The sequence below is a fragment of the Coloeus monedula genome (genome assembly GCF_965178545.1).
Source record: "Coloeus monedula genome assembly, chromosome: 2".
Classification (NCBI taxonomy): Eukaryota; Metazoa; Chordata; class Aves; order Passeriformes; family Corvidae; genus Coloeus; species Coloeus monedula.
The window spans coordinates 109510931-109523534 of NC_138782.1; the positions used below are offsets into that span (position 1 = coordinate 109510931).

A 12604-nucleotide genomic window follows, 5' to 3' on the forward strand; every position below is an offset into this window, starting at 1 on the left:
AGCATTATTTCTGGGTAGATTCTCTGCTCGTATGAAGGTGTGCTCTAAAGCTTCAGCCTTTGTCCCAGCCAAGATCCTCACAGCATCTCAGACTTCTACCCAGCTCTGTGAAGTATGTTGGGTCTAAGTGAGACCTCTATTTCTCTCTCAGATTTGACAGAAGGTAGTCACTTCTGGTTCTAAATATCAGGAACATTCTGATTACACAAGCTCTGCCTAAGAAATTATGCTAAAACCTCTATTCTGTAAAGCCAGCTTTATTAAGATAAGAAAACAATCTAGAAGAATACATGTAAACACAAGACCAAATGTGCTAATATTTTACTAGAAGCCAAAGCCTTGTGGTGACAGACCTACTGAACACATATTTAACGAGCAAACCACCAACACGTAAACAGTTACATGTAAACTGTGCTTTTGGGAACTTCAGAAATAACTGTCAAGAACCAGCATTGCAGCATAGGTTTTCTTATAAATAACCCATCAACAGTTTTTTAGATAAAATATAACTGTTCTGTCTCTCAGAATATGTCTCAAGCTATAAAAACAGTACAAATCTTCTCCTAATATCAAAACCACAGTGTTAGATACAGACAGGTAAAAAATCTAAACTGCTTAAGAATTATATTAAAATAACTCTATTAAAAACTTTCCAATATTAAAAATATTTCCTTTAAAGGATGTTCTAGCCAGAAGTTAAATCTTTAAAGACAGTGCTCACAATACACAAATGTAGAAGTTTTCATTTGTAGCTATTGGTAGATTAGAGGCTGGCTGAGTTAAGAACCTTATCCTTAAGGTTACCCTCTAGTCATGTAGATTTGCGGTACTTCTGAGCAACGCCATAGGGAACGTGTGCAGCTATGGTGCCTAATTTCTGTGCTCCTTCGATGTGGAACATCTGGTCATCAAAGAAAATGTGGGGGCGAATTTTCACCAGGATTGGTCCTTTAGGTGCTCCTGCTAAGAAAAGTGCCTCATCAATCTCCAGACCCCAGCTGCGGAGAGTCTTCAGCACTCTGGCTCCAGAGCTTGCCGCACTTCTGGCTGTGACCAGGTAGGTCCTTATAGGACAATTTAATCGTTCGTTTTTTGCATAGAACTTCTTCTGGAGTTTCCCCAGGTCTTCCAGAAAACCCTTCAAAGGACCCTGAGTATGAAATACCAGAAGCATATTTAGTATATGTCCACAGTTCCCCAAATCATTCTTCTGCTTTCTTCCAAACTGCCAGTTACACACAGAATTCCTTTTCCAAATGCTGTGCTCCTCCACAAACTCTCCATGTAACATCTCCAAATGGGTCTGCACCCTCACTAGAAATTCATACACTGGAAAAAAGTTAAAGCCATAACACTACATAGTAGGATCAGGGGGAAAATAATTCTCCCTAAGGCTTACAAGACCTCTTACAATATTAACTTTTAACTATAGTCTTTAATAAAGTGTTCATTAAAAACACTGAACTCTTTTTACTATGAACCATGAGTAATTCTTTTTCCTGCACAAAAAAAACCAGTAGAAGACCTAATTACAAAGCCATCAATGAACTCTTTCCAGACTAATGACTATACTACATTCCAATTAATGGAAGTAAATGACAGTTTAGTTCAAATTGCAATATATTGCACTGTCCAGTACTTTCACAAATAAAGCTTTTATTTTGAATTTATAATATTTTTAACAACAGCAGAATTGGTCTTTGAATTTAAGCTAATGTTAAAATATTTGTGGTTTTAGACAAGTGGCATAGTTCTGCTTGGGAATAAGAAGGTATTATGCTGTTTCAATAACCAGAATATCTCAGTGTTTGAAATTAACATTACCTACAGTCTGATAAAAAATAATCAAGTAAATCAGTACTAGCATTTCTTTTTCTAATGATAGCATTAAAAGACAACTGTAAGTCACGGTCTTATATATGCAGTTCTCTTAGAGAAAAGAGAGAGGAGTGCAATGGTGGCCTGGTAAAAGGATGGCAATGGTGGCCTCTTTTATGTGAAACATGTATTTTAAAGATTATCCTCAAAAAAGGAAATAAAGCCATCAGCTTTCACAAAGAACACATCCACACTGGGGAAGCTGGAGAAATACAGTAGCAATGAAAGCCATCAGGTCTTGTGGAAACTCCCTTTAAACAAGAAATTCAAGAAATACAAACCTGTGCAAGAGGTTTATTTTCATTCAGCTGTTCATGTTCAAAAAATCTGTCTAATCCATGTTCTTTGACAATCTGTTCTGATTCATCAGAAAAGATAACAGCATCCCCATCAAATGCCACCCTCAGCTGTGTATCTGAGTAAGCAACATCTTTGTTGGCAGTGAACATTGTAGCTGATGCAATGCCTGAAAATAGATCAGAGACTCTCAGTTAGCATGTCCTGCAAAGTCTTTCATGAAACCACCAGCAGTTTGGTTCCAACAACTTATTGGTGGTGACCTTTATATATGGTGAGCACGAAAAGCTAATGATCACAAAAGCTAATTAGAGATGGCTGTTCCGTAACACAAATGCATGGACGCTGTCCCAAACTTCTTGGACATGCTTCCTTGCACTTTCATATACGACTATACAAAAATGGTCCCCAAGCTGTGTTGCAAATGAGACAAAAGCAGGAAATCCCAAGGAGACCACTCAATCCAAGTATTTGTTATTTTTTAACTCCTTATAGGACACAGAAGTTGCTTTTGTAAATTGTATCAAAAAGATGATGCTATTCAAACAGAAGTTGAATAGAGGTGCAAGTTTGGTTTCTTGTTGAAGGAGATAACACAGAAAGGTGTAGGGTGATTAGGCTGTCATTATTAAGCAGGCTGAAGGGTCAGAGAGAATAGTATCACATGCTTTTATTTGGTTGAGTAAAAATAAGTGATAAGCTTGCACCATACTAAGTGGTGACTTTCTGCATTTGATGAGGCAGCACTACTTTCTGTGAAAGACACACGATATATTAATTTTTGAACAAGCTCAGCAGAGAGAAAACAAAAGAAAGTCAATTCAAACCTGCTTCTATAGCTTCCTGCACTTTTTCAGAATCCGCTGAGAGGTACAGGTTTGTGAGGTACGCAGTCAGGTAACCAATGGGGCTCTCTCCTCCCGTCATACAGAAACGTTCAATTGTTAAGCCTAAAGTAAGAACAGCACAAGGTGTAGCTCTGCCTTGACACTACAAACCTGTAAAAGGAACCTGTGAAAAGGTACACTAGCCTAGCTTACAGTAAACTTAAAAGAAAGAAAATATGTTAATCTCAATTTCAGTAAATTACACAACTTAAAATGATTACAATGTTTGATCAGCCCATCCTCATGGAGAACTTAGGGGAAAACATTCCCTCTAAGACAGCAGAGTAACTGCTGTGAAGATGTATGCATAGGCAGCATAGATACCAAACATCAAAATGTTTAAGGACTTCTCAGAAGTTATGGTTGACACCTGACAAATCTAGAGCACTGGACCAAATTCTGTCTAATACTATTTCTCTTACGCTGACACCCAAAAATAGATATCAAAGAAACTGCTTTTCCCAAAGTCAGAACAGGAAGGATAAAATTATGTAACAGATGGCAATTCTACACATTTGTATTTATTTTATTTACCATAGTGATTGATGCTGTTTATGAGCCTCACTCCCACTTGGGCGTGGTTATTAGTCATCAGGACAATATCAAACCGTTCTTCATCATCAGGGTACAGCTCAAGAAGCCGGGCATTGACATGCTCCAGCGCCTGCAGATCAAAAATGTGGAAGTCAATAGACAAGTGGAAATGTGCCTCCTTTTTTAGTCACTGTAGTTTTAGTGATAGGATTGTCTTGAAGGAGAATGTGAAATACCTGATACCTTAACTTGCTGAACTTGTTTTACTCCTTTGTGCTTTGCTGCCCCCAGCAACTATTTGACTGGGTTCATTTGAAAGGAAGCAAGTAAATTCCTGAGGTACGGAATTCACTTATGCTGATTTATTGACACAGTTCAAGTCATCAGATGTCAAAAGCAATCCTTAAGTAGCGAGTACAAAATCACATCCTGCCAACATGATTAGCTTGAGAGCTTCCAATTGCAGTACTGAATGAGACAGATTTTGATTTGAGATCTCTTCAAAGATAATGGGCCAAAATGTTATAACCACAGTCTGGTGTTCTTATTTCCTTGACTTTTCATCTGCTCATCTCTCTCTGTATCCATCTGTTCTCCTATTTAGAACTTCATCCCTTTGGAGTAAGATCTTTTTGCTTTTGGGATCTTGGCCCCTGAATGGAATTCTTTGGGATTACAGCAACAAAATCAACAACAAATCATCAAACGAATGCAAGATAGATTGACTTTTATTAAGGTACTTTAAAAAGTCAGGCCAGTAGTTCAGAACTAAAACACAATTTCATAATTAAATTCTGGGACTCTCACTTTAAAAAGCATGGCTATGTTATTTTGGGACTGTGCTTAGGAAAATTCTAAGTGAGAGCCTGGTATAAGGCCTAAGAAAAAATCTTAGTAAGTGGTCATAACTCACTTCTATTGTTAATACTCTATTACACTGGTGATTTCTTAAATTATTAGAGGATAAGGGTGAGTGGGGGAAGTGATGCCATTTTTTTGTCCAGTGCCTGTATACTTTGCAGTCTAAGGACACCCTGGCCTGTGATTACAAATCTTAAGAGCTACAAGCATGAGATATGATACTTTTAAGTGAGTATCTTAAACATTTCAATAAGGGAATCCAAAGAAAAATATATTATTTCTTTTTTGCTTTGTCTCCAAGTAGAAAGGGTGACTCAACAAAGCCACAGTTCTCTAGACTAATGATTCCTGTTGCTAATACAGAGAATTCAAATGCAAATAGCATATCGGAAGGAAACAGAGATCAAGGTGCATTTAGCTGGACATAGCTAACAGCTCTGATTTTCAAAGTATGAGCAGTTAAAGAGTCAAATCTTGCTTATACTCAAACTAAATTTGACACTGAACTCTAATAAATCTTAAAAACTGACTGTGCTAGCAGGACTGCTACATATAGGAAAAGATGCAGTAAATTCCCAAATCAATCTGCCCTCACTGGTGTATGAAGTGAATTATTTTATGGGCACACTTCTATGTTAAAAGCACCTTTACAGTGCTTGTGCCATTAGTGCTACTAACAGCTATATTATATTTACAGCAGCATGGGTAGTGACATAAGTAATTTTTCCACTGTGTATGTTCACAAAGTGATTAATGAAGAAAATGTTTTAAATTCCTGAGACCAAAACTGAAGTAACGAAAATCTGCTTTTAAAATCTGAAATGTTCTGCCAGAACTCTGATGTCAGCAAGTATAATTTCTAAATATGATTTAACTAATCTCCTAAAATCGTTGTGGTAAATCTCACCAAACAATTCTCAACGGACATAAAATTAACTCTGTAAGACAGTGTTTTTTCAAGACAGTCCTGCTAAAACCTGTGCTCTTCAAAACCATACATATTTTCAAGTCTTTTCACTTTTCTGTAATTTCACTTGCTTTCCATGCTGCAGGCTGTTTCCCTTGGCCATTTTTATTTTCTTGTACAATGAAAGCAAAATATTCTATTTCAGCTGTTCTTAAACCCTGACTAGAAGTAGGGAGTCCATTTCTTTTGCTGGTCCTCAAGAACAATTTCCAGGGTGACAATGAATGCAAGGAAAAATTAAAAGCTGACCAGAAGAAATGAAAATCAACACTGGTTGTTTGGTTGGTTTGGGGGGTTTTTTTGGGAGGAGAGTCAGGGGGGAAGTGAGTTAGTTTTTTTGTTCTGTTTTGGGTGGTTTGGGGGAGGAAAAGGTTGTGACAAACTTAAACAATTTGAGGCCTATCTTTACTGAAACGGTCGTCAAAGGAAAGGTGCTTTGTGCGCCCCATGTCCAGCAGAAAAGGCAAGTTGCTCCTTACCCACACCTGGGATGTGATGCTGTGAGCCGGGATACAAACCGGGATGCTGAGGGTACCACTCCGGTCCCGGTGACGCGAGCAGTACGTGCTCTGCCGCAGGCGTTCGGCATTAGTGCGGCGGGAGAGGGAGGAGAGGGAATGGGAGAGGGAGGAGAGGGAATGGGAGAGGGAGGAGAGGGAATGGGAGAGGGAGGAGAGAAGCTGTGTCCGGGGGGCCAGGGCGTGCAGAGATGCGGGGGATGCTGCCGGGCTGCCCCGCCGCGATGAGCTCGGCCTCGGGAGAACGACTCCCAAAAACATCTCCCCGAGGCAGGATTATCTCTGCTGAAGGAGGCTTCGGGCTCCTCCTCTTCCCGAAATTTGGCCTCGCATCATCCTCCGCGCCCCGCCGCACCCCACACCCTCCCCCGCCCTGCCGGGCCACCCGCTCCGGGCCGCCTCCCGGCTACCTTGACGAAATAGAACGCCGGTCCGGGCTTGAGGGTGACGTTCTCGTTGTTCTGCTGGTACTCCACGTACTTCTCCACCCCATGCTCTTCGTAGATCCGCCGCTCCTCCACCAGGTTGAAGAGTGCTCGGGAAGACACGGCCACCGTGATGGCGTTCTGAGGCTTGGGCTGCGGAGCGAGCGCAGGGTAGTGCCGGCCCGTGGCCCTCAGCCCCCGGGCCCCCAGCCTCCCCCCGGACCCCCGAGCTCCGGGCCCACGACCCGCCCGCACTCACCGGCCGGGCTCTCTTGGTAACCAGGTTGTCGTAGAAAGCCTTGGCCGCCGCCCAGTCCTCCTCGGCCTCCTGCTGCCCGTCCTCCGCCGCCTGGCTGGGCTGCGGCTCCTCCGAGCCGGAGCCGCTCATGGTTCCTGGCGCAGCCGGGGCTGTAGCGGGCGACCGGGAAGCGGCTAGAGCGGCCGCCCTCCTGCCCCGCCCCGGCCAGGCGGGGGAAGGCACCGGCGCTGCCTCTCCCCGGCTCTATGCACGCCCGAGGCGGTCTGGCTTTACCTCGGAGCGGGGCGCCCCGGCCCCGGCCCCGACCGCGGCGCGGCGCGGGCCCTGTGGGGAAGCGGGGCCGCGACCCCCCCAACCCCTCACAGCCCGAGGCTCAGCCCGCCCGCAGTGTCCCCCCTCATCGTGGGGTTCGTGGGGTGCGCGGGAGCCGGAGCTGCGGCCCTTCCGCGCCGCCCTCACGGCACCTGCGGCGCCCCGTTCCAGCACACGCTGACTCCGGCCGCTGCCCTCCACAGTGCGCGGGGAGCGGTGCCCGCAGCTGCTTGGTGTCAGGCTGCAGCCGCCGGCACTCAGTGTGCCTACAGCACTAGAGATTCATTATTTAACTGCAGTGGCTTAATTGATTTACTGCTAACTGCAACAAATTCCCAGGAGATTCCTTGTATAATATGTTTTAGCACTCAAAATGGGCTTGATGTGTGTGACCTGGGGTTGTTTGTGTCATGCAGCAATATGGAAAATACCTTCAAGAAACAGCAATATGGGCAGTGCTGTGGAGAGTGTGTGTACACCCACAAAAACTGTTATTCTGGCATGAGGTTGGAGTGGTCCTAAAATTTGGAGTCCCACACAGAGCTATGGGCAGCATCTAATACTCATACAGCTCTCTGAAATGGTCCTGTCTGCTTCTGCAGATCACCATCCGAACCACAGCAAAGGTTTCCACACTGATAAGCTGTAGGAGAGAGTGGAAAGTGAAGAAGGAATCAGATTTTCTCCTAAGCCTATACAGGGTATGGCACAGCAGACCCACAGTGGTATCTGTGTCACAGCACATATGATCACCATGCAAAGGACCTTTAACATTTTGAATGAAGACTCCAAACATTGATTCCAACCTTGATCACTACATAATCTACATCCGATTGTCAGATCTTTCTGCCTCCATCCAGTCTCCAAAGAAGAAATAGGATTGTTTTTTTACTTTTGCCCCTTGTTTTTTTTTTAATGTGGCTTCCCAGTGAAAGGAGGCTTATGTGATTATACCATCTGTCCGTCTTTCCCCAGTGATGTTCAATTGCAAACAAATTTGACAGAAGGATAAAGATCTCAAAGAGATTTAAATTGTTAAAATGTTTTGTGAAAATCAACAGCAACATGCAATTTGTTGCCCTGCTGGGGAAAGCACTTTATCTGCCTGTTCCTGTGCTGTGTGGTAGCAAACAAATACTGCCTGGCTGATCTGCCACCTCCAAATGTGCCACACTGCCTGATGCCCAGCTAACCAGGGAGGGATCTGGAAGCAGGGAAGTGATAGAAATGGGGAGGTCAGAGGAAATGGGGAGGTCAGAGGAAATGGGGAGGTCAGAGGAAATGGGAAATGAGAGTTAACCATACTGGGGGAGGGGAGCTGGAAATAGGAGGTAAAAGGAGACCTACTGAGAACAGTGCATTGAGAAAACAAATGCAAAAAGACAAGTTAGGATCATTGTAGTGGCTGTTGTCATGGGAAGTTGCAAAAGGCATAACATAAATCTGAACACACCTGATTTTAGTAGTTCTGCTACTGATAGATGTGCTTTTTTCCCTTGAATTTTATCCTGAATATTTCACTCCGAGTGTGTTTCCGTGTCTGAGCTCAGACCTGTAGCATGTCATATGCTACTGAAAACACCTTCTCCCCTCCATGAAGTGAGGTCAGGCTGAGCAGCCAGGCTGACCCTGGAAAAAGGGTTCAAGCCACAGGACAGCAGCTCCTGGTCCCAGTCACCGCCACTGTCCTGTTCAGAGATTTCAGCACCACTCTAAGAAGATGATCTCCAAGAAGAGACTATTCCTAGTTAAATTGTTGGGTCCATTGCCCGTGGAGAAGAGGGGGAAAGAACAGAAGGAATCAGGAACCAGTTATCTGGTGGTTACAAAACTGAACTGTCCTCTCTGTGTGAACATGGGACAATACATTTCCAGAGCCATGCCCAGGTTGACTTGTTGTGCTGTGTTCCCCACCACCCTGCATGTACTCAGGAGCAAAATCAGAACTCCTCAGGCACATTCTTTGTTTTTATTTTTGTTCCCCCCTTTCCTGTCCACCCATGAAAAGAGTCATCACTCAGTGAAGACTCCTTTTAACCTATGCAAGACATCTGAAAACTTAAAATATGGTAATTTGGTACTGGGCCCAAGCAGTGCTGTTGATGTGCTGCTGCTGAAAGCAGTACTATGCTAACAGAAATACCTTGCTTGCCAGACCCACATGGTATCTCTACACAGCACTCAGCTGTGTGAACATATGCACTGAGCTGCCATGTCTCTGTTCTGTGCTTGGCTGCCTGCTGCTGACATACCCTCCATTTCCTCTTTTGCTGGAGATTGTGAGCTGAGGGCCTGACATGAAAGCCTTCCCAGCTTCAGCACCTTATAAATGAAATCTTGACTTCCCAAATGCAGAGTGTAGCAGTCTTATCTACATCTAAAACATGTAGTAATGCCCACAGGGTTCCAGGAAAGAGCTATATCTTGCTTTCACTAAACCTCCTGGGGAGTCTGAGAAATAGGAATGGATCCAAAACTGAATGACTTTGTGGTTTCCGAGCTAAGCTAGAAAGGAAAGGGAAGGAAAGGAATTTTCTGCTATCATGCATTAATTTCTAGGGCATTTACATTTAAAAAAAAGAATTTGTGTTTCTATATTTGTATGTGCATTTTTATGGTTAGTCATGCACAGTCCCTGAAATCTGTTACAAGTATTCGAATAAAAAGAAAGTCCCCCTGCCTGAACTGCTGATATTTTTCCTGTGTTAAGAACAACCACTCAGAATGATTTATATGTTCAAGTAGGAGCTCAAAGTGCATTACTAAAAATAATTTTAAAAAGTTGTGGTTTTTTTTCTTCTTTTGATACCTACTTCTATTTGGAAAGACATGAAATATTTCCAAATATTTAAAATAATGAGAGCAAAATTTGGAGAATTTTTTTAATGGAAGGACGTTCTCTCTCATTATATGTATAGATCCTAGTATGTGTTGTGCCTGGTTATGTCACAAACATATAGACTCCAGAGCCTACCTCTCCCAGAATCGTGACAGGGTCACTTCAGAGTGCAATTGCACTGACATTTACTTCATATATGCATTGTGATTTTTCATTCTGAATGCCCAAGACCTATAGCATAAGTATGGAAGCTGAAGGAAGGAACCTGAAAAGGGCTTTGATCTAGGTCAACCTGCCATGGCAAAATGTGTGACAACACTGCCACATTTCATCTGACCAGCCAGACAAGTAATTTGTAAAATGCTCCTGTTTGTAGATAGTAAAAGCACCTCTAATACAATCCTGGCATTGAGGACCTGATTCTATAAAACAGTTAACAGCTGATTTTCTACATGTGTTTCTACACGATTTCTACAAATCTCCAATGTGGATCTCAAGCAGTCTATATTTCTTTGTTTGTCTGCCTGCTATTATCAAATTTAGTCTAACACAGTCAGAAATAAAAAAGCAGTTGGTTTGTGCCAAAGATGTGCATGATGAAGCTGCATTATGCCTTGAAGGCACATCTGTTTATACTGAAGAAACCTTCATATTGCATCATAGTATTCACTTTCCTTTTTCGTCTCATGACACTTTCTATTTCTTTTGGTCCCTCTTCAGCAGTATTTTTCATTTCCTCTCACTTCTTTCCTCACTACCCACCCTGTGTTTGTGCAGGGAAACAAGAATGCAAAAACCTGTAGCATCACATTACAATCTATGGCAACTGCCTTGTGTCTTTTCCTGGCATTTGTCCTAGTCTTTAATAGTATGTTAATTTGCAACAGCCACATAAATTACCTAATGACATAGATATTTTGTTCTTCTAAAATGATCTATTCCACCTCCATCATTCTGAGCATGATTCATTCCAATATTCATGAGACAGGTGACAAGGGAAGCTAAATCCAGCACAAGTACAGAGGAATGCATGGTAAGGTTTACTGAGCCATGATCTCTTTTCCCTAAGAAATCCAGTTTAATCATTGCAATAGAAGTTTCACGTCCCCTGTTACTGAAGTTTCCTACTCTTTAATCTTTTCAGAGGGAAATCAGCAGCCAAGTTTTGTATTTAGCTTTTGGGAGATGTCTTCGCTCTAGAGGACTTCATATAATTTTTCCTAGGAAAATACAACTGTAATAAAACTTTTAGACCTGAACTCTTTTCCTAACTATTCTGAGCTGAATAACAAATTTTTACCCCAAGAAAGGCTCGTCACATAACTGCAACATTTAAAAACAAATTAAGAAGAATTCTGAAATTCAGATAAAATATTATTTTTACCTAGATGCTAACTAAAAAAGTAAGAAAATGGTGTCTTAACTCCAATGCTGAATATGTCTGCCCCATCTAGTAGTTTGCCACAGGGAGAGTTGAGAAGCATCCAGTGAGCAAGCAATCCCGGCCATCTTGTCAAGAATGTGGAATATGACAAATAGGACAAGAATAGTCTTATTGAAAATCTGTGGTCAGAAAAGGCTCTACAATAGGCACATATGCTATCAAAAATAATCATATTGGGTTTTTTTCTGAGTTAGAAACAAACCAGTAATAAAGACATAACTTTTGTATTCACAAAAATGAAGACAAATTGTAATAACCATATCAATAATAATAGGTTCAGCTGTTCAGGATTTGACTTTGTAGCACTGGAATCACTCTGTAGGCACTTACAGAACACAAAGGAAAAAAAAAGATGAGCTGGAGACAGGTTTGTCCCTGTTCCAAGCTTAAACAGAAGAATATTTGCATTACAAAACAACCACACATAAGATGGAAGGTAGATAAATTGTACATACAAACCCTGCGTGACTCCTAGATCCTAATGAATAAAAAGTACAGTATGAAAAATTTTAGATTCAGTTCTCTATAATAGAGACAATTGTTTGAGCATTTTTTATTATGCACTAATTATCTCTTTAATAATGGAAGTTAATGGAGGCTTTAGTCACGCAAGCAGCTCCACACAGGGACATGTCTGTGCAAGACTGAGACCTAAATGTTGAAACCCTATTGATTCATTTTACCATAACAAAGACACTAAACTATTCTAAGATTCACTCTGGTAATTACATGTTCTATTCTGTGTTAAATACCCATGGTTTAGTTATTCTGTCTTCCACAAGGGTTCACCTTAAGTATTAAATCAGGTTAAAATCTTTAATGAGAACATTGTATTGAAAAATAGTCTTACTTCTTTTTTTGTGTGGTTGTGCAAAAATACCATAAAAATATCACTTAATTTCTGTTGCACTGTGCTAGTTATAATTTTTAAAGAAGGGGAAACAAGCAAGTCTATTAGATGTGGTTCTCCTCCTCCCTTTCTGGGATGTACAGAGAAAGCCATTCAAGCAAACTGTTGTTTCCCATCCATTTCCTGAATGGAGGAAGGTGTCAAACAATGTGTGCACCAGAGTGACACTGATGGGGGTTGCTGTGCATCCCTGATGGGACAGCAGAGCAATCCCACGAGCTCTGGGCAGCAGGAGCAATGCTAGAGCAGAGCCATCAGAGCAAAAACATCCACTGACTGTGCTGCAGCACTGACTGCCATTCACACATTGGGAAGAGCAGATCCACTGTATTCCAAAACCAGAGCTTCTGCCTTTCCTCTTTACATATATACCAAGTCTCATTTGAGTCTTACCCCACAGTGAAACTCACCTACAGAGCAGACTGGGCAACAGGAATTTTGTTGACATATCCAGCCATCCTGCTGCTGTCCTT

General features: G+C 42.0%; 1 protein-coding gene across 1 annotated transcript; it reads right to left on the minus strand.

Moving 5' to 3' along the window:
- Positions 1 to 378: 378 nt before the first annotated feature.
- LOC309585912 (cytosolic 5'-nucleotidase 1B-like) lies at positions 379 to 6800 on the minus strand. The gene is made up of 6 exons (XM_082302364.1): positions 6627 to 6800; positions 6353 to 6520; positions 3597 to 3726; positions 3003 to 3125; positions 2160 to 2344; positions 379 to 1150 (listed from the first exon to the last, which is right to left on the minus strand). Exons 1-6 carry the CDS (start codon positions 6753 to 6755, stop codon positions 812 to 814), a joined length of 1074 nt encoding a protein of 357 aa, XP_082158490.1. The 5' UTR covers positions 6756 to 6800; the 3' UTR covers positions 379 to 811.
- Between the last annotated feature and the right edge of the window lie 5804 nt (positions 6801 to 12604).